General features: G+C 36.0%; 1 protein-coding gene across 5 annotated transcripts in view; it reads right to left on the reverse strand.

The window, feature by feature from the left end:
• Positions 1–23,427, reverse strand: part of Smarca1 (SWI/SNF related, matrix associated, actin dependent regulator of chromatin, subfamily a, member 1) — a 73,712-nt gene that overhangs the window by 38,142 nt on the left and 12,143 nt on the right. For 3 of the 5 annotated variants that reach the window (XM_052738787.1, XM_052738809.1, XM_052738792.1), the window contains 11 exons: positions 20,108–20,263; positions 18,846–18,977; positions 17,850–17,918; positions 13,104–13,213; positions 12,252–12,478; positions 11,141–11,262; positions 8,565–8,600; positions 7,538–7,690; positions 4,003–4,135; positions 3,105–3,253; positions 779–898 (listed from right to left, as the gene is read on the reverse strand). In XM_052738787.1, coding sequence (XP_052594747.1) covers positions 779–898; positions 3,105–3,253; positions 4,003–4,135; positions 7,538–7,690; positions 8,565–8,600; positions 11,141–11,262; positions 12,252–12,478; positions 13,104–13,213; positions 17,850–17,918; positions 18,846–18,977; positions 20,108–20,263 — 1,407 coding nt within the window. The remainder of the gene's footprint in view (positions 1–778; positions 899–3,104; positions 3,254–4,002; positions 4,136–7,537; positions 7,691–8,564; positions 8,601–11,140; positions 11,263–12,251; positions 12,479–13,103; positions 13,214–17,849; positions 17,919–18,845; positions 18,978–20,107; positions 20,264–23,427) is intronic. The other 2 variants (XM_052738820.1, XM_052738799.1) reach the window with 1 other exon arrangement.

The raw sequence follows: 23,427 nt of genomic DNA on the forward strand, positions 1-23,427 counted from the left end.
GGAAAACTCAAGCTACAGGTCTGTGTGTGTGTATACCTACACATAAACAAGTATACAGATGACAGAGGTGACAGATGCCTAGAGCTGGAGTTATAAGAGATTGTGAGCCACTGGACACAGGTGCTGGGACTCAAACCCAGGTCCTCTGAAAGAAAAGTACATGCTCTTAACTGGTGAGCTGTTTCTCCAGACCCTCTTAAGTTGCTTTTGTTGGTGTATTTTATAAAAGCAACAGGAAAAACAACTAAGACACTTGCTGCCAGGTATTGTTCTAATTACTTTAAAACATTAACCCATTTCCTTATGAAAAGCAGTCTGTATACTTACTACATTCTCCCTTTGGTACATGAACAAGCTGAGTACCCAAAGTCATTTACCTAACAATAGAGATCAGATTTCAGGTTGAGTTTCAGGACTCAACCACATTCCTGTACCCATGTTCACTTACAAAGTAGTAGTACAGCTTGAGCATATCAATCTAAAAATAATCTGAAATCCAAAATGCTCCAAAATTCCAAATTGTAAGACAAGTTTTGTAGTATTTCTAATTTCAAATTGGCAGATCAGTAATGTCTCTGCAAATATTCAAAAACCTAAAAAATTCCAAAACATGAAACACTTCTGATCCAATCTTTGGGGAAAAAGTATTCACCTGCATTGACAACAGCAAAATAAATTAAAGATTGTCCTTGCACTGCATAAATCCTGCGTTATTCTATAGATTTTACAAGGAAAAAATGAAAATTCGACCACTTAATGACTACAAGTATAAAGTTACCTTCTGTTTTTCTCTATAATCTTCTCCTTCAAACTTGTACAAACTTTGTTCAAGATCCATTCTAAAATTTCTTAGAGATGATTCTCCCATTTTCTGCATGCGTTCATTCATCTCTGCAGTCTAAAATTGAATATATTGAAATGAGAAAATTATCAATGAATCAACTTGCAAAAAATGTGAATTTTCTATTTTTCTGGAAGCCAGGTTTACCATGAAGTATCTACTCCGCTAAGTTACAAGGGAAGAATACAGTATTAGGGACTAGAGTCCTTCTTGCTCTTGTAGAGGACTAGAGTTCAATTCCCAGCACCCACAGCCATCCATAACTCCAGTTTAAGTTTACTAGACACCCTCTTCTGTCCTCCAGGGACACATGCAGGAAAACACCCATACACATGAAATAATTTTAAAGAATTCAATATTGAGAGAGGAGAGGAGAGAGAAAATACTTTTCTTGAGATGGTGACAGAGTACTTACATACAACATGCAAGGCCCTACATTCTATCTCCAGTCACACACAGACATACACACACATACACACACACACACACACACACACACACACACACACACACACACACACACACACATGTCCTGAAATTTAAACTTGTCTCGGGTATTTAGAAAAAAATTAAATGTTTTATTACCAAATATTTTCACTTGGGGCTTCTTTAAAGGACATTTATCACTGAAGGTGTAGCCATATCATAATTTCTATTGTATAATATTAATGAGAGAAATAGCTAATACTATCATAAAGCCAAAGTTAAACTAAAACACTTTTTGTATATTGATATAAAACATAGTAACATAAGATTGTTCTATAACCTTTAAAACAAAAGCATTTTGAGAATCAAATTGCTTTTGAGAATCAAATAAAAAATTCAGTAGTTTTTTTATTTCCCAAAGGTTCATGAGCTGCAAATTTGGTCCCCATTGTAATGGTATCAAATTGGTGGAATGTCAAGAGATGTTGATTATGTCTTTAAGAGAGATTACGAGTTTCCCTCAGGAGTAACTTAGGTCTCATAGGCTTGCTCTCTAGCTCTTGTGAGACTGGATGGACTAATTGCCATGACAGTGGGTTGTTATAAAATCTTGAAAGCTGCTTCTGAAGTTCTCTTGCTTCCTCTCTCTTGTACACACATATTCCCACCATACACTGCTATCCTCCATAAGGCCCTCACTAGAAGCCAAAGCTAGTAGCACCAAGCTCTTGGACTTACAAAAATCTCTTTTCCCTGTCTCAGGTATTTTGTTGTAGAAAGATCAAAAGAACTGAGACAATCCTGAACATGTTTAAAAAGGACCAAAGATAGGCAATCCACAAAATCTATACAATGATTAAGTCAAAAGGCAAGCAAACTAGTTTTTTTTTACCACATAAATTAAGGGGAAAATACACATACAGAGGGTGGGTAAATGGACAACATACCCATCAATTGCAATGTACAGATTTTACATGCACTTTTTAAAAAAGGGAAAATATTTCTTTAAGTACAACTACCTAGCTATGAAACACTTAGAAGTTTGAGTAGTTACTGGATATTAAATATCTTGTGTGATTAAAAATACTAAGGTAGTTTCAGGTGAGACAAAGCTGTGATGGTTATGTTTTTTTTTCTTTTTTTCTTTTTTTTTTTTTTTTTTTTTGGTTTTTCGAGACAGGGTTTCTCTGTGTAGCTTTGTGCCTGTCCTGGAACTCACTTGGTAGCCCAGGCTGGCCTCGAACTCACAGAGATCCGCCTGGCTCTGCCTCCCAAGTGCTGGGATTAAAGGTGTGCGCCACCACCGCCTGGCCGGTTATGTTTTTTTATTTTTAGTGTAAATGGTGATAAGCACATGGAAACTCATTATACCATTCTATCTACCTTCTCTTAAGTTTGAAACTATAATTTGTGAGGAAAGGGGCACATTAGACACAAAATTGTAATACTGTAAAACTACTTAGGGTGATTTGACAAAGAATGATTTAATGTTTCACACAATGTTTATAAAACACTTTCAGTTAGTGTACTGTATCTTAATACAATGCAAAAAAAACCACAAAATGCAGTCCTTCCATATGTAATTACATACAAAATGTGGAGTGTTCAAGTACAGTATTTTCAAGAAGATATAAATTGCTTAATTTTAAATGATGTGCCCAGTGTTGCTGAGCTAAGAAAAGTAAAAGCCTACCCTATGCCTGCAAACATAATTCTACAAGTTCTTAGGAAGAACTTAAGTTATCTTAAACATGCAGTTCAACACAAATACATGTATGTGGAAATGTGTGGATTGTAAATAAGCCATCTTGAAAATACAATGCTATTTTGAACTAACCTTCTTTTCCCCTCTTTCCAGAATAGTTGTAATATCTTCATCTGTCAGCTCACTTTCTTTACAGGCAAAAACATGGGTGGCTCCATGGCGTATCATCTGTAACATTTCCTCTTTTGCCAGTTTGTTAGATTGTTGGTCAATGAGTCTTCCTAATAACAGTTAAAAGGAAATACATTCAATTCTATTTCAAAGAAAGTATAGTATAATGGTTCTGATCAGACACTATTGAATTAAATCACAAATCATACATAGAGTAGCTTTATGAAAAACATTGGTGGGTTTAATGTTATTTATTTAATAAATGACTGCCAGTTTTTCTACCACAATTTTAGGTCACTATTTCAGTTAAAAATCCAAGTCAGAAATACTTTTTTGTGTTCTAATTTAATTTTTCAGATAACTTCTCCTTATGGAAATGTTTCTCTGGTGTATATTTGTTGAAATTTTTCAGAAGCCAATATTTTTCTGCTAAATAGTATAAGGCACTGCAAACGTCATATCATTGGCATTCAACTGACCTAGTGAGTTTATTTCATATACTAAAGGCATAGGCTTAAATAAGAAAGATTGCAAACATCTTTTCAAAGATCAGTTACATACAAGTAACATTATACAGACTGAGCAGGTCATATGTAGGAATACACACACACACATATATGCATGTAATAACAATCAATTTAAAAGAGGTTATTAATTCAAAAGAGTAGGATGGGTATATATATATATATATATATATATGGGAGGATTCGGAGGGAGAAAGGGGAAGAAAGAAATGATGGAATTATGTTATAAGCTAAAAATTAAAAGGGAGAAAAGATTATTGAAAAGTGATCTCCTTTGAAGGAAACTGAATGTGTTTTGCCCCTCTCCAATTAATGAAGTTTCCACATAGAAATACCTTGCTGTATAACAATTGAATCAAGTCTTAGTTTTATCTCAGCTCTCTCTACAATCCGTTCTTCCACTGTGTTGTCAGTAATGAGACGGAAGACTCGTACTGGCTTCTTCTGACCAATTCGATGTGCCCGATCCTAGCAGAAAGAGTCCAACTGTAAGATGCCGGAGACTGTAGACAAGACTTAGACATATAGCTACAATGCTATAAATACCCGAAAATAACATTCAGACTTCAATATCTCTATACCTGTCACTTGTGAAAGGTGGATGGTGGATGTTAAAAATGTCCAAAGACTTCTGGGAACAAAGAAATCTCAAAGTGTGCTGTGCTACTACTGGGAAACTTCCAGAATTTCATAAGGCAAATCCCATTTAAGATGAGGACAAATAAAGCTACTAAGTAACTTTAACATCTCTAGGACAAGCAAGGAGTTTTTGAAGTAAGGAACAAAGTAGTTAGCAAGGGCTGCTATATTGACAAAAGTCTGCTTTATCTCATCATGCATCAAGCAGTTCTTTCTGCTTACCAAGGCAATTCTAGGATGCATAGTAAAGGCTCATAAATATTAATGAGATATTCATAATTTTACTACACTAGAATTGCTCCAATGGTTTATAATTAGCAAAGGTGGCAGGTGGCAAATTCTGGTAAAATGTAAGCATGTGAGGAGAGTGTATTTAAAATGCAGAAACTAACAGAGCAAATGGGAACAGCGAGACGGTAGTGAGGAACAAAGAAACAAGGTTGAAAACAGTCCTTGACGTAAATATAAAAACTCTACAACTCAATAACCAATTTTTAAATAAAGCACATTCAAAGAGAATTTAATGCTCTACAAATATCTAAAAATTTAAACTCCCAACAGTAATCCCTGAATGACCAGACTGTGATATTTTGTATAATATTAGAGGGACCAGCCTTAATATTATACATCCCAGGGGCTCAGGAGAGAGAACTACTAACGGCGAGGACTATTTTCAGGAAATAGAATCTCAGCACACCAAGCTCTATAGTCCACTTGCTTTAATTCCTCTGGCATAACATCCTTTATACCCAGCTTCAGTTCTGTTCTCATGTCTAGCTCCTTTCTTGGCTGATTTCTCTCTATATTTATCTACTGCTTCCTCTAAGTTCTACCTTAATTCTCTTGTCTTAACTCTGCCTCATCTAGGTCCTTTTCATCTTGTTCTTACCCAGCTAGTACTTCCCCATCTGACTCTTCCTCATCTTCCATCTCATTCCGCTGGTACTCTCCTCTAGCCCTTCAATCTAATTCTTTCCCATCTCAGTTTGTTCCTCTCAAGTTCTTACCGTCTAGTTCTTCCACTCTCTTTTCTCTTCTCCGTCCCTCCGTGCCCTGGAAGTCCTGGTTTATAAAGCCAGGCTTCCAGGGTCAAACTGAGGGGTGATAAGAATCACATAGGGAGGGAATAACCGTTAATTATCATTTGCAACCCCAAAGGAAGTGACCAATGGGGAAATGAGTTAACTAAAGGCTAAATTCGGGTAATATCTAAGAAGAGGGACTCTTATGTGCTCAACTATAATCTTAAACGTGATTAGTAGAAAATGTTAAGAATCTGTAAGTTGCTAGGTCAATGGGAGAAAATAAAACTGTCTTCTTTTTTCCTGTGGCTCCTATCTGTCCAAGCTAACTGCCATTTTTCTGCAGGGTGGGGGAAAGTGTGCTCAGTCACTAGGCAACCTGTGTACAGCTAGATGCCTCTGGTGATAGTTAAAGGGAGATCTGGAACCAGAGGTAAGGTTTGGGAAAGGAGGAAGTAAGGCTTAATTGGCACATCCGCCAGGCCTTCTCAAATAGGTAGCCTGGATGCTTAAGTCTGTTCTTAGAAAGTACGGAGGTGTCTCTGATAAGGTACTTTCCTCCATCTGGGGATGGACCTGGCCGGATGCTGCTAATGATGATAATTACAGGGAGCCTTGAACTGGGGTTCTGGCTGAGCATTGCTGTCAGCGCACAAGGTTATCTAAATAGTCCTAGAAGTGGTTAGGTAAGGAGTTAGCGGTCTATAAAGTTAGTAAGGCTGTAAGAAAGGGGGGTCCGAGCTGAATTGTGTAAAGCTATTACTTAACGTCCACCTGACCTAGGTGGTGTCTCCTTGTGGAATTTACCTTAAATCAGGAGACTTGCATGTGGACTGTTATTACTGCTAGTCCTTGAAAGTGGCCAAGGGAGATATCTGATTCCAGAGAAAGCCTTTCCTGAGGCAGTTCTCCAAATACCTGGAATGTGTATGTCCAGAGAGTGATCAATCCACACTGTTAGCCCTTCTTGGGGAAAAGTCAATTGGGAAAACTATGAAGGCACACATGACTTTCATAACAGAGTACAGCTGATATATAACAAGCCAAGTAACACCAAAAACTCCTTGGGATTTGGCTTCCTCTGGAGGAATTCCCTGATTCCTCCAGGTAGTGACTTTGCCATAACCAGCTGAGTTCTTATAATATATTCCTGCGGCCCGCAGCAGTGATAAATGGTAAGAGAAACAGTTTCGGGGGGGGGGGGGGGGGGGGGTGCGCGTGCGCATATGCGCACGCGCAAAATTATTTGCAGGTTTGGAAATATGCTCGGTGAGTAAAGTGTTTACTGCTCAAGCATAAGGACCTAAGTTTGGATCTCTAGCACCCACAGAGAAGCCAGGCATGGTGCTGCGCTCTGGCAGCTCTACAACTGGGAGGCTGAAACAAGTGGATTCCAGCAGAGGGGGCGGGCTCCCTGACCAAGCTGTCAATCCAAAGTGGCAAGCTGCAGGCTCAGTAAGAGAACCTGTCTCAAAAATAAGAAGAAGCAATTGAGGAAGAAATCCTCATGTCAGTCTCTGGCTTTCAAATACGCCCTCTCAGGAACACACATACACACAAATGAACACACACACACACACACACACACACACACACACACACACACACACACAATTTTCAGATGATGTCCTCAAACAGCGCATTTTCCTGACATTTTTACCTTCTCTTCCCAATTATTGTATCACAAAAGTTACAGTCTGACCTTTTCTAATTTCAGTACTAAAGATTTTTTAACAGGGTGAAACCATGCAGCCCCAGCTGGCCTGGAACTCATTATGTAGATCAGGTTCACCTCAAACTCAGATTCCTCCGCCTCTGTTTCCTGAGGGCTGAGATTAAAGGCACATGCCACCACACCTGGCCTAATTTTAATATGTACTTGTTACACAAAATAATGAGATTGACTGTTAATCCTTCTTATTAAAACAAACTCAGGAAGTATCCTCAATATTCAAGAATAGGAAAAAGCTGACATTTCTATTCTATGATGAAAGCAAATATATATATATATAAGTTTTACACTTATATTTGAAGTATATATGTTAGTTTTCATTTCTTTTCTTTTTGTAATTAACTCAGCAACTTTAATTCTAACTTCTACAAAATCATTCCAAAATTGTTACCCTTTAATCATTCATTAACTTTGTGCTATATGAACAATAGTATTCTGAGCTTCAATAATTTCCTGGTATTGTTAAACATTACTAACCATAGCTTGTAGATCAACCTGTGGATTCCAGTCTGAATCATATAGGATAACCACATCAGCACTTGCCAAGTTAATTCCAAGACCTCCAGCCCTTGTACTCAGCATAAAGATGAATTTGCTGCTATTAGGAGCATTGAAGGCTTCTATTGCTCCCTTTTTTAATTAACAAAGGAATATAAAAAGAGAAAAACTGGATTATATTACAAATCTTAAGAAATAGAGAAGTTAACATGCTTACAGAAAATATTTTTATACTTTATATATAATATTCTCCATAGCATAATACTTTATAATATTCTTCAAAGCTATATACTGCACTTGTGTAAGTAGCTGGAGAAAAGATGTTTTTATAAATGAAGTTTGTAAATGTTAACCAATAGAGACAAATATAGAGCAATCATACAAACAAGTTTAACTAAACAAATAATAATTCATTTGCATTCTTTGAAAACAATAGTAAAACTGTTCTAATTGATTAGGAGCTGAAATACATCTTCGAGTAAAATGACAGAAACATCAATATCATTCTGAGGACAGATAAATAAGATGTGACAAGGATTAATCAAGAGAGAGAAAAGTTGAGAAGTGCAAATGAGAGTAAGATGATCAATAACACTATAATGATAGGGAAAATCAGAATGACATGTCCAGGGATATTTAGTAAAGAAACTTAAAAATTAATATATTGTTAATATCCTCTATACAAAGATCTGATAGAAATTAATTAGGAAAATGCTGACTCCAGTAGAAAAAGGAACCTGAAAAGTGAACAACTTCAACTCAGAATAAATGCATATATATACAAATATATATATATATATAAAAAACAAGAATAATGTTCATTTCTCACTAGTAATCAAATAGATGCAAACAAATAATATAATGACATTTTTAATGATAAAAAAAATGATAATACTCAATGTTGATGAGGGAGCAGAGGGATATTGCTTCTGGGGGTGTAAATTGGAACAATCTTTCTGGAAAGCAATTTGGCAACATGCACCAAGAGCCTTAATAATGTTCATACCCTTTGACCCAGTAATTCCACATCCAGGAACTTATCCTAAGGAAATAATCAGAGATGTGCACAAGATTTATGTATAAGGACCTTCACTGTGGCATTATTTACAACAGTGAAAAAACTGGAAACAACCTAAATCATCACCAATAAGGGGACATATTACATAGAGTACATCGTTAAGGTTAAATATTTTCCTAAAACTATTTATAATGATATTCTTACTGACAAAGCACAATATAATCTTGATTAAAAGTACCAGGATAGTGAATTTTATATAGAGCATATATATAGTATGGTATCAATTTCTTACATATTATTTCTCATAAAAATTTCCCAGAGAAAATTGACTTTGCAAATCTCCCTCAGTACTCATATATTACTTATATAGTCACAAAATGCACATATATTTTTAATGCAATAGACAAATATAATCTAAGTCCTAGATAGACAAGGTGACCAGCATTACCACAATCAGTAGAGCATGAAACCGTGTAGTATTAATAAGGTTGGTGACAGGCACCCTGGTGTAGAGGAAATAGCAAAAAGCTTGGGAGTGAAGCACAACTTAGCCATGTGTATACATCTGAGACACGAGCCTTTAACTTCTCTGAGACTCAATTTCATGTGACAAAAATCCTATCAGTACCCTACCCAGACTACTGGGAGAATCATTTGGAACCTCAAGGTGCTTGGCTTATAATAGCTGCTTATAAATGTTAACCCCTTTCCCTACAAAAGTGAGGCCAGTTAAGTCAGAGGATGACTAGAGGCCTAGATAGCTTAATTTATCCTTAGGGAAAGGGTGAATCCAGAACTATTAATGGTGGGGGTGGGGGGAATCTCTACTGCTGGTACACAGAGTAAAGAATAAAATGTATTAGGAAAGACTTGAAATTATTATATGAATGAAAACATAAACAGGACATCTCCCAGGGAAAAGAAAGAATGGCTCTGACTTCTCTGTATTTAAATTTGATGCACGTAATTCAAAATCTTTGAATGGAGAACAATTTGGAGAGAAGAGGAGGAGGAAAATGAGGAGGAGGAAGAGGAGGAGGAGGAAAATGAGGAGGAGGAAGAGGAGGAGGAGGAAGGAAAAAAGGAAGTTGTTGTTGTTCCACATCACTAGGTAATGAACAGGGAGGTAGGTCAGAAGTGACAACTGGCATTTTGAGGTCAGATAATACCTACTAAATTCTGCCTTGGTATCCTCTTCATTCTAGCAAGAAGAGTCAATTACCTTGAACTGTACTAGAGGTGCTATGCTTAATGAAGGAAGAGGTTCTCAGGACTAAGTCAACAAAAGTTTCAAGTAACTGTCTTAGAGGACTTAAAACTATAAAGTGGGAAATAATTGAAGCATTTAAACATTCTTTTATGTGTAAAGGTTATCACAACTGTTTCCTTTCAACAGGTAGCAGAAAACCCTTAATACAGAGGTCTGTGTGCTGTTGGCAACACTATACTGTGTGATACCCGGGCTTCAATAAGGGCTGCATGAGAGGCAAAGGAAGCAGCTGTGGAAAGAGAGGGACATGGGCTGAGATTCCTACAGCCTGAGAAGGTGCCCTGAACAGATACAAAGACTGTGTGCAATTTCATGGCTCGCAATATATAGTGCACTGTGTATTTTTAAACTGTTTGTACCTACTATATCCCCTAGTCTTCACAGTGTCATCAGGAATAAGCATTTAGTATTCATTTTATTTTTATGATATTAAAGATATTGAGGCTCACAGATTTAAATGATCTGTATACACAAGAAAGTGATGGTGTTAGTGCTAAAAGTCAGGTCTTCAAACCAAGTTCTGTATATTTTCCACTGTATCATAAAATCTTGTTCTTTGGGCCAGAACATGAGTATTGACTTAAAAAAGAAACCAAAGACAGAGACCTTAAGGATTGCAGAAAAGAGAAAAAGAATTAGCAAAGCCATCAACAAAGTAATGTAATGAGTTTTAAATGCCTAATGGATAATAATAATAATAATAATAATAATAATAATAATAATAATAAAGACTTACAAGTATTTCCAAGTCTGAAGAAGACATTGGGTGATAGGTAGGTGTGCTTACTCATGCTTACAAACCAACATTTTAGTGTCCTAAAATGCCAAACTCATAAGTACCTACACCAATTTTATCATACTTCATTTTTACAAAAGCCCACCAAAGCCAAGACTGTTTCTTAACTCAATATTAAAGTTAGTTAATCATAAATTAGCAAAATGTCCACCATTAAACTCCATAAATGGCAAGGGTCTACAGTGGGGGACAAGAAAAGAAAATAACACATAGTTAGAAGTCAGAAGGTAAGTTGACAAACAGTAATCAATGGGGCAGTGGCTAAAAGAGATGAAGATGGAATCAGACAGTGTTCTTAGAAAAGAATATCTTTGAAGAGCTTGGGATGATTTGGAAAAATTGGTGGAATGGAAGATAAATATGGAAGAAAGATCATGATGTCAGAGAGAAATTCAGTACCACCTAGAAGTAGACCAGACCAAAGCTTAAAACAACTTGCTAACGTATTATGCAACTAAACTCTGATTTTCAAAGTCTTGCTTCATTTCTTGTCCTCACCTCTCTCTCTTCATGTGGGGTTTGTCCATCCAGTCGACAATACTCATAACCACGCCACATACAGTAATCCTCCAGAATGTCCAGCAGCCGAGTCATCTGGCTAAAAATGAGAACTCTTGACCCTAAAATGTTTCATCAGAAAACTGAGTTACAGGACTTGTGTAAAGTGTCAAATGCCATAATGAAACACATTATCTTTGTGCAAATAATATATGCTACCTTGAAAGTCAAAATAAAAATAAAGCATCATAAACAATCTAAATCATATGACACATGAACAAGAAGCACACCAAAAAAAAGAATGTTACACATTATTGTGTATTTGTTGAACTGCAAGGTTTTCATTCAGTCTTCAAAAATTTTCCACACACACTACCGTGACTAAGATTCTTGCCTTGTCTTTATCCCAAGGATCTACAATGGTCCATATAATCTCTCACTGGACTACTACCGCAACTGTCTTCCATCTTGTCTCCTGGTTTTACTCTCTCATTTCCAGTAAATTTCCCACAAAATGCTTCCAACATTATCTTCCTGACATACAATTCTGCTCATGTTACTTCCTGCCACTAAGTCCTCTGTAACTCCTCTACATCCAAAATAGAAGTCTAAACAACTTTTGAAGCATGGTTTTAAAGACCTTGCATAATTTGGTACCATCTATCCTCATCAACTTCACCAAATGCCATTCTACCTCATATACCATAAACTCCTCTGCTGTGTTGCCTTCTTTCACACCTGTTGCATTGCCCTACAAAAGCACTCCCCTCCCATTACCAATGGCTCACACCTACCTACATTGCCCAGTCTTCATTTCAAACATCACCACTGTGAAGACATTCCCAATCCCCAGTTTCTCAACAGCACAATGAAGTACACTTAGAACAATGAGTTGCAGCTCCTCTTCCTCACTACACTGTGAGTCTCTTCCAAGCAAGGCCATTATCATATTCATCTTTGCATTCCTAGCCTGTGGGACCGTTCCTGACAAACAGGAAGTACTCAAGAATGTCTACTAACCAAGTAGATGAATGAATACAAAACATTTTATTCACACACAAACTATTATTGTTAATTTATCCCATGCTAATAAAAAAAATCCCTCACTCACCTTGTTCTTTAATTCTTGCCAATAGCTTATCCAGAGCTACCATTTTACCACTATTGCTGACAATGTGTTCATCTGTCGTATAAGGTGGACCAGGCTCTGCACCATCAAATAGATAAGGGTGATTACAACACTTTCGGAGCTGCATCAGAATATTCAAGAGTCGCATCTTGTCCATCTTGCCAGAAGAGTTTAAAACATCAATATCTTTCATCAGAATTTTTGTATACCTAAAATGTTAAACCATAATTAATCAATTTTAAGAACACTTAATGCCATAAATAAATGTTCTACTAGCATTGCCGTTAAATTCCTATTAAATAGGAATAAAGTACATAAAAGCAGATTTGGTGTGAGGGCCGGAGGTATTGTTCAATGGTAAAATGCATGCCTAATATGCACAGTGCCCTGGGTTCAATCCCAAAAGATAAAAAAGTTTTGGATTTGAAAGAAAATATGATCTGAAAAAAACAAGAAATTAAAGATTTGAATGTTTTGTTTTGTATGTTACTTACTTATATATTGCTTATGGACATATGTCCCTATACTACATCCATTATTAGAAATTGTCATCAACTATTAATGGCTCCAGTAACTACATCTGACAATTATCCACTAACTACAATATTTGCTGAAAGTTTACAGCAGACTTGTTTGAGCTATATTCATGTTGAAGCTAAAAGCAATCTCAACTTAAGTTTTAAATAAAACACAACAGTTTTCTAATAGAATATTTGATCAGCATAACTTACCATTTCAGTATAAAATGTAATTATCATGTTGAACAATCAACAAATGTGATTTTTAATAAATTCTTATATATAAATCAATGCTAATGGATATAAAATATCTCACCATTCTCGTTGCATTTTACTCAGTCCCAAGTAAATCTTTATTTCCTTTTTGGGAGGCAGACTCTTCTCTACATCAGTTTTTATACGACGTAACAAAAATGGCTTTAAAACCTAAAAAGCAATGTTTATTATAAAAGCACATAAAGCATTCACAATTTCAAATTGTGTATTTCACTAATACTAATCAACTGTTAAAACTTTCATCCTAATACATAATCTAACAAACAACAACAATAACAAAAACCAACAGTAGCCTAATTACTCAGTAGATAACCACCAAAAAATGACTCCTTAGAAAATAGGAATGATACACCTTTAATCCCAGCACTGGGGAGGCACAGGCAGGTGGGATCTCTGTGAGTTCAAGGCCAGCCTGGTCTACAGAGCAGGTTCCAGGACAGCCAAGGCTACACAAAGAAACCCTGTCTTGGAAGAAAAAAACATCAAAATGGAGGTTGGGGTTGCTCAAAAAAAAAAAAGGAGTAAATGTTCAGCATTCACAAGACTCTGGGCTCAGTTCCCAGACCCTCTAAAAATGAGGGAGGAAACTTAAACGTTCATTAGTTGACAGGAAAAATTAAGCTAAAAATTAAGACAAGACCATTGTCTATTGAATAATCAATGAAGAAGTCTTGCTTTAAATACTGCTTTTAATACAAGACTTTTTAACATAGGGAAAATAGAAAATGAGAGTTTCAGTTTCCCTCAAAATAAAATTAAAATTCAAGTCATTTAAAGTAATTAAATGAATGAGAAGAAAAGATTTCAATGTTTTTTTAAGACACGAATGAATACAAATAAAAGGTAATTAGTGTATACCAGAAACACAGATTTTTGTCGCAAGAAAATAATGGTGTTGCAATTCATGGAGTACCTACCAGCAACGTGCCAAAGACTGCACCATTAACTTTATAGGTCGTAGTTAAATCCTTATAGGAAATCATTGAAGGGAATATGATTATTTCTTTTCTCGATTTTTTCAGATTTATTTATCTTATTTAATATGCATGTTTTGTCTTTATGTATATATGTGCAACATGTGTGTGCCTGGTGCCCATGGAGGCCAGAAGAGGGCATCATATAACCCTGGAAATGGAGTTATGGACGGTTGTGAGCAACCATGTAGGGAACTGAACCCAAGTCCTCTCTACACGAGAACAAGCGCTCTTAACTGCTTAGCCATCTCTCCAGTGCTAAATATGATTATTTCCTTTTTTGTTGGGGTTTTGGGGGTTTTTGTTTATTTGTTTGTTTTAGTTTTTGTTTTGGCTTTGGGGTTTTTCAAGACAGGGTTCCTCTGTCATGGAACTGACTCTGTAGACCAGGCTGGCCTCTAACTCGGAGATCCTCCTGCTTCTGCTTCCCGGGTGCTGAGATTAAGGCGTGCGCCATCACCACCTGGCTGAATATGATCATTTCTATTTCACTAAGTTCACCAAACTCACTATGCTAACAAGTAGAAGCAGAATTAAACACTCGACTTTAATTTTTTTCAAGTTTATTTCTTCTTTTATCTACAAAATATTTCAGCATGTATATTTTAATGTATTTTGCACTGAAAATAATAATAACTATTTCCAAGGCTGCTATAGAAATTTGTGGTAGTTCATGTAAAGAGATTATTTGTGGTTGACATGCAATAAGCTGTAGCCATTATTATTAGATATCTATATATAAGACTGTTGGTTTCTGATTTGAGCATCTTAAGTTATCTAAAAGTTTATTAAGCATTTAAGCTGTCTGTAAGATTTTGAGGCAAAAAAAAAAACCCAGAATGAAGTAAAAAGTTAAATGTCAATAGTCTCCTGTTGTCCCATTGAAAACAGAGTCCAAGATCCCTAGAAGATTCTCAAAATAGCAAGTTATATAGAATCATATACATATATATATAATATGATGTCTCATACATGTATATCTATGATAATTTTAATTTATAAATACAGCACAGAAATATGGAAAAAATAATAATAATAAAATAGAACAAATATAATACAGCAATATAAGTCACATGACTATGTTCTCTTTCAATAGCAGAAAGTATTTTGTACTAAGGATAATAATACTCACTTCCAAGATTGGTACAGAAACTAGTGGGAGTTCATGCATAGAGATTAATCATTGTTTTCATTTCTATGGTTTTCTATATTTTTGGACTATGATTGACTATGGATAACTGAAATGTAGAAAGCAAAATGGTAGCTAAAGGAGAGGTACTATATAGATTTTACAAGATAGTTGGGAGAAGTGAACTTGACACTTAGAGGCTGAGGTAGGGGAAACCATGGGAGTGGATCTCCAGAGAAAACAAGTAGTTTCCAATACTGATTATTAGCGCTAATTACTACCTGTATATCCTGAATTTAGCAACTGAAAATCCATTGAAAACTATGTAAAATAGGTTTCACTCATATGGAATGGAGAGACATCAATGATCAATGGCTTTATCAGCAAATAGGTTAGGCAGTGAAGATGTAGAGGTAAACTACTCTTTCAAGAAAGTTGGCTGTCAAGAAAAGAAAATCATAGTTAAGAACCCAAAGTTGAGGGAGCATTGATGGATGGATGGATGGATGGATGGATGGATGGATGGATGGATGGATGGGGCAAAAAGTGTTTGTGTACACAGATAAACACTGAAGAAGCCAGGAAGCTAAAATCATAGGCATCCTTTAAAGGAAAGAGATGTTTAACCTATCCTCCTCCTCCTAGAATGCTGGGAATGCATGCAGTTTGCAATCTGGTAATCCTTTGCTGTCTGATGAGTCAGGCTCTGCCCATATCTTCTAGAATTATGGTTTACTTATCTCAGACCCTTAAAACCTTGAGCATTACTTCTAGGCCATAAAATTCATCCTTGTGGGAGATGTCATTTATACTTTACAACAGCCTAAGTGATTTCTGTTATCTCAGGGCCAGACCAAATCCTGACTCCCACAGGGATTATGTTTACATCAGTCATTCTCCCTAGACCCTTTTCTTGAGCACTGTTTCTGAGTCAAAAGAATCCATCTTACAGGCAAAGCCATATGTACGTTGTAAAGAGCTTCAATGCAAATGTGTCTTAAGCTTTGTTGTACTCATGGAGCTGAGTTAATTGTTATCAAAATTTTTTTCCAAAATTGTGTTATGCTTAAATATGGTAAAAGTAAACAAGCTGATGTCAGACTCTAAGAATTCTTGACCTAGCACCAGTTACCTAAATCGGGCTGAACTGAGTTTCATTCTTCCCTCATCTGGATCATTTTCCCTGACAGCTGGAAATCCTGCAGGGACCTCCCACAGATGGATAGATGATTGATTGATTGATTGATTGATTGATTGATTGATTGATAGGTGATCTCTCTCTCTCACTGTGTGTGTGTGTGTGTGTGTGTGTGTGTGTGTGTGTGCGCGCGCGTGCGCGTGCATTAGGTCAGATAGGTATGGGTTTGGAAAATCAGAGCCCTTGCACAATGGGCTATAACCCTTTTATTATCTTTTATAACTCAAAAACATCTTCTCAAGAACCTCAAGGTAGCTACCTAAGCATGTTTATGTATTGAGGGAAAGGAGACAATACAGAGGGAGAAGTAGAAAATTTAACCAGTTATAAGAATAAAACTATGGGGTAAAGTCCATAAGGAAATAAGAAATGATGATATTCAGAGTTCACATGGAAGAATTTGCCATTGAGCAGAGAAAAGATAATGCTTCACTCAGGCAGCTGGTTAATCAAAATGTACATAGCTTTGGAAGACAGACCTACATGAATGAATTCCTACCTAAAGACTTCCATTTTGCCATTCAGAAAAGAATAGTGCTACCTACTGAGAGAGGTGGAGGGCAAGAGATACCTGAGCTAGAAGTCTCAAGGTTGGAGAGATCTGAATCAGCTGTTAGAAGAAAGGAGAAAGAAGGCTGGATAAGGTCATATTGAAGGAGTCAGTACCGTGAATTTCCAGCTTATCCTAGGTAACATGAAATCATAGTAGTTCCTACCTGTAGAGTTGTAGAGTGGTCTTTGTCAGTACTGAGAAGTCCCAGTACAACAAAAACACTCACTATGCTCATACAGGGCAACAGCAAAACTGAAATGCAGGAGACAGAGAGCATTACTTTATTACAGTTGGGAGTTGTCAGGACAGGTGTAGCAGAGGAGTAAGGGTGCAAAAAGGCCTGACAGTACTAACAAAAATGTGATCTGAGTGATAGAAAATGGTTTTTCAGATTGATACACTGGAGAAGTAGGGATCTGGGGACAGGAGGTCTCTGTCATACTACAGAAGAAATGGGATGAGTAATATATGGATCTAAGTGTTTATCAACGAATTGAAAATGTTGACCAAATAAATATGGGGAATCTGTAGATAAACAGTTAACAGAGAAGACAGTGTGTGGAAGATGGAACCAGAGAGGGCTCAGGACTCTATAGCAGAGGTTTATACATACAGTGGAGCAGCAGCGGTGACTCAGAAGGGTCACTGGGAAGCAAGAAGAATACTGATGCCATCTGGAGGATTTGAGGATGAGAGAGTAAAGAGGGCCCACAAGGAAGGACCACAGGATCATGGAGACCAAAAGAAAAAGTTGTTCTGGAGAGGCCTAAGAGAGCTTTGCTGACCACAGGGCTCTTAAAAGGGCTGCAAGGAAGACACAAGGGGACTGAAGCGAGCAGGAAGCCCACAAGCTCAGAGTCTGTGAATGTTTATTTTCTGCTCAATTATATTCCATTAAATGTATTATTGATTTTTTGACTACTATTACTTACTGCATGGAGTCTTTCCACAAGTTTTTGATCACCAAGGCAATTTTTAGTGTCAAACCAAGAATCAAAGTCCTGTGGAAGGGTGAAAATTCTACAATAAGTACATGCATTTTTTAAGATAAACTCAGTACTCTATATATTTGTATACAACCAACGTAGAAATAATCCACTTTAAAAGTACTTTCAAAACATGTCATTGTGATAGCTGTATGTTTTACTTTTATCATCGGTGGGAATACTGCAACTGGTGACAAAATTTTAATGACAATATAAAGGATCACTATCACCTTCGAAAATGTATAGTGGTCTTCACTATATCACACAACATTGCATCTAGTCAAGAAGAATAGGATATAAAAATTAAGCCTTAAAATCCTTGAATAAGTCTTTTAAATTTAATGAAAAGGTTGAACATACTACTCTAGATTCAGTCTATCTTATAAGTGTGGTAACAACGCGATACAGGCAAAATGACAGAATAATTAGAAAGAATAGAAATACACTATTTCCCAAAATATGCTCACTCTAAAATTTTGGGGCTTTCTTATTCTTTCTTGAGAAAACTAAAACACACAAATGAAGAATCACAAATGAAAAAAGTGTAAATTTTAGCCTATTTTCTACACTTTGAAAACAGATGCCTCAGGCCAGCAAGATGGCTCACAGGGTCAGCATAACAACATGAATTTGATCTGAGAACACACATAAAGGTACAAAGAGAGAAGTGACTTGATCAAGTTATCTTCTCATATCCATACATATACACATTATGCACACACAACAATAATAATAAAGAAGGGAGAAGGAGGGAGGGAGGGGCAAAGGAGGGAGGGAGAGAGGGAGGAGGTGAGCATAAATGATTCTGAACATTAGGAAAATATATTAAGATGTATGATTTGGAGCTGGGATTGGAGACCAGTAGTAAAGTATCAGCTAAGCACCCTGGGTACAACCCTGAGCACCACTACACCTCACACAAATACTCTGTTTTAAACTTACGTCTGCAGAATTAAAGACATCCGGTAATAGAAAGTTAAGTAAAGCCCAGAGTTCATGCAGGTTATTCTGCAAAGGTGTCCCAGTTAGAAGTAAGCGATTAGTGGACTTGAACTCACGAACAATCTCTGAAAGCTAAAAAAAGAATATATGTATATACATATCATAGTTACATAAGCATTGTTCTGGTTCTTAGTATGTTCAGCATTCAGTTATATACTTCACTAAACACGTCTGTGATACACTAAGCCTTGAAAATTAACTTCCTATGGAAAAATATCCTAGTTCAGGTGGCATTGCACACTAATATCCTAGACATTTTCACATGTGAAAGAATACAAATCATATTTATATCTGAAATCCCTCCCCCATCATGAAACATTTTAGTTTCTCCAATGGGGTCTCAGAAAATCACACTTCTTTCATGGAATCCAAGCTACCACTTTATATAACAAAATCTCCCCACCAACCATATTCATCTACACGCATAGTTAAGCTCCAGCTCGACCTGGCCACAATTATTCAGCACCAGAATTGAGCTCATTTTCACTGGTACTATGTATTAACGTTTCAAGTTTAAGACCACAAAACAATGACAAAAACATAAAATCAGTAATTTTAGAAAATTCCTATTTTGATAATGCTCTTAATGAAGCAATTATGCTTTAACATGAGTCCTCTTATCAAGTATTAGTTCCAACGTGAAATTAGTATGCTCCACCTGGTGGTTTTGCTCCAGTTCTGTCCCTGTTTCTCCCAAAGTAGCCCAGTGATCCAAAGATAGGTTCATCATTATAAGTGAGGTTTTTCCTACTGTTGATGAAGTTGAATGGCAACAAATAATTGATACTTTTCAATGTTAACACCAGACTCTAATTCCCATAAGTCAGATAATTCCAGGAAATTCTTTTTTCTAATCCATAGGAATACACATAATTTCTCAATAAAAAAAATAAGTCAATGCAAATGATATTTGTACACCAAATAGTCTCAGCAATATTAAAATAATGTAGCATGGCCGAGTTAGGCTGCAACAGGAGAGATTGCAAATAATTACCTAATTTGCATTAAAATCGATGCTCAACTTTTATTGGTCCTTTACTCAATAATTTAGCCTTTATGGGCACTTTAAAAATGATTATCATTCACATTCTGTGAATAAAACCACAATCTTCTAGTGCTTTGTTTTTATTTTAAACACAGAAAAGTGAACAAACGAGCCTACAAAGTAAATGAAAACTTGAATAAAGATATTAAGAACTTACTTTAGATTTTTCATTTTTTATTCTGTGAGCTTCATCAATGACTAAGTATCTCCAATGAAACTTTTTAAACACAGATTTTTCTTTAATTACCATCTCATAAGAAGTCACACAGACATCCCACTCTCCTGGCATCATTTCATCACGAATAAAAGCAGCCTAATAGAAAATAAAGTGTTCTACATTACATTATGTTGACAAGGTGATCATCAAAGTAAACTGTCTGGAGAATATTAAGAGTTGTATGGGACATCACAGAGCACATTTTATCTTGCTCAGTTGAGAGATAGAAAAATCAGGGCCCAAAATAACTTTGTGGTCAATAATTTGGCTATGCTGAGAACATATTTATCAACAAAAGAAAAGCAAAAGCTCACACGTTATATGAACCAGATCACTTTATATCACGAGAGGTCCAAAAGGACATGGATGAAATAACTGAACACCTTAGTGTTACAAAGATTCAAGCACTACTAACATAATCTAATTTACTGAACAAAAGTACTTAACATATAGTAACAGTTCCCAACTTTGGCAACATCTTATAAATTCTATCATTTCCAGTAGAAAAGAATTGTGTAATTTAGTAAGGAGTCCCAGAAGCTCCTTAATATTTTTTGTGAAGTCCCAAATGTTATTATAAGGCTACAGATATGGTTTCATAAAGGGACTCTTCTCTACGTAAGCAGTAAAAAACAGTGACACTACAACAATTTTTAAATATTCACAGGCAGTGACCAACATGATAGCCAGCTTGACTGAGAGCATCTTTAACTAGTACAAACTTCATTCCAGATGTTATAGGCCAAAGTAAAATGACCAAGTGTTAAATGAAGCAGAAAAAAAAAATCTAAAACGATTTGGTACTGTAACTTCAGAGTTACAGTGCCTAAATCAAAATCAATGGGTTATGGCAAAGTCTCTATTTTTTAATTCATAAATATGCACCAAACATATTTTTGATTCATTCAACAATATTTACAGCCAGGCGGTGGTGGCGCATGCCTTTAATCCCAGCACTCGGGAGGCAGAGGCAGGTGGATCTCTGTGAGTTCAAGGCCAGCCTGGGCTACCAAGTGAGTTCCAGGAAAGGCGCAAAGTTACACAGAGAAACCCTGCCTCGAAAAACAAAACAAAAAAAAATATTTACAAGTGTTCAGTATGTATTAACAGGTTTCCTAGACTAACACAGAGGACAGAAAAATAGCTTTGTAGCCACCTCAGTCATATGCTGAGAAGCTGTCACATTTTAAAAGGCAATTAAAATATTAGAACATTGGTGGGGGCAGGCTGGATACCAGATCCCATTGATTTCTACTAACACCTTATCCTTGTTTCATTGACTGAAAGATTCCATTTCATGGTTTCTCAAGAGTTCCATTGAATTGGGATTTATTTTTATTTAGCTTAACTGGCGTTTAGAACTTATGAAATTATTGAGCAGATTAAGAGTTAGATATTTTGATAAAATCCTGAAAGCCACATGACCCAAAAGCTCTCCTTTTGCTAGTATTAAAATAATGCACATTGAAACTCATTCATAACTTCACAATCAGTAGTGATGTTGGAATTAGGACCATATCTGTTTCCATGTCCACTAGATATGGATTCCTCTGTGATAGACAAAGAAAAGGCAATAGACTTCAAGATGACTTTATATCAGTCAGGATCAAGAGCATCTCTCTTTGTACAGACAGGATCAAGGATATCTCTAACAACTTCACAATTCAAATGCCTTTACAGAAATTAAATTTTTCATTATTAAATATTGGCCTCCTAAGTTATTTACAGAAAGCCACAAAAATAGGAGGGTCAACACATGTATCCCATATGATTCCAAGGTTCGAATGGGTCTACAAATGATCATCTGGAATTTTAGATACATCAACATCAATCTCTAAGAACTGAATTTAGCACATTAATTACTTATGTGATTGATAACTCCTGGTTTTGAAAATTTTAATGATGAACCATAATAAACTGCATTTAACTTGTGACCCAACATATGGATAGATGTTTGAGTGTGTGTATCCAAGAAGCAACTTAAACAATTTATTAAAGCAACACTTTTGTTTGCCGTGGTATGAAACTCTGCTTGCTTGCTCTGCTATTCCCTCCTGGTGTTTTAAAACTTGTTGACACTATCAACTAAGATGAAACCACAACCTATTCATGGATGATGACTCACAATCTGTAAAATACTGACTTTATAGACTGGCTAATAGACTAAGAGATTGTTCAAGTTAGCACAATCCCAGCCTCCCAAGAGGCAGAGAAGTTATAATTAAAGTACCCCCCATCTCTTTAAAACTCCCAGTGGTATTTCATGAAACATTTAGATTCTATGTATCATATTAAAAGCCATTGATTTATATTTTTATATACTGGGCATGGTGGCTCACAGTTTTAATCTCAGTACTCTGGAGGCTGAGGTAGGTGGAGGTGAATTTGAGGCCAGCCTGGTCTACATAGTGAATTCCAGGCCAGCCAGGCCTCAATAGTGAGAGCCTATCTAAAAAAAATAATACAATTTTACTATTGCACTGTGAAAATCCAAGCCTGTATGTTGCTCTTTTACTTATAATCTTCAAGAAATAATTTTAATAAAGTATCAATATCTTAGAAATGCAATTTTGTAAGCAATAGTACTATATTAAGTAATAGCAATAATCAGAAAAGAGTTCTAAGTGACCAATTTGCTATGGAGAAATAGTAGACTTAGGGAGGAATCAACCTTGTGATTCTAAATTTATGAACTCAGTATTTCAATATTTAAATTATTTATAAGTTAAATTTAAATAAATTGAAGTAAGTTTTCTTCAAGCAAAATGATAATGATAAAATTACATAATTCATTATGGTACTGTTCCACTGAGAGTGTCTCTTGACAATCCATCTAATCTAAATATGTAAAATAGTATAAACTTTTCTTTTAAACTGTGTTCTCTGGGGGCAAAATAAAGACAAAGTTCAGTAATATGCTTTCTAAGCAAATTATTCTTTTTGTGTTTTTTGCATAATTTATTACTTTTTGATTGATTCTACAGTCCTAAAATAATTATAGCTTACTAACTGGACAAATAGCTAATTTAAATAACCTCTCCCCTCCCCTGCCAAAATCCAAATGTCTGGTATTATCTGAGAATATATACAGACGTGTTACAAAGTCTTGATTAAAGAGAGAATGGTAAGGTTCTCTGCAGCCACAGAAGATTTCTGTGTGTGGATGAGTGTGTGAATGCACCAAGCAAGCCAAAACTTCAGCAAGATTTAATTCATTCCAATTCCTGCCTCCAAAACAGCACAAATGATGGGGCTGCTAA

The sequence above is a fragment of the Peromyscus californicus genome, unplaced genomic scaffold, assembly GCF_007827085.1.
Source record: "Peromyscus californicus insignis strain IS unplaced genomic scaffold, ASM782708v3 Scaffold_10__1_contigs__length_136768540, whole genome shotgun sequence".
Lineage (NCBI taxonomy): Eukaryota > Metazoa > Chordata > Mammalia > Rodentia > Cricetidae > Peromyscus > Peromyscus californicus.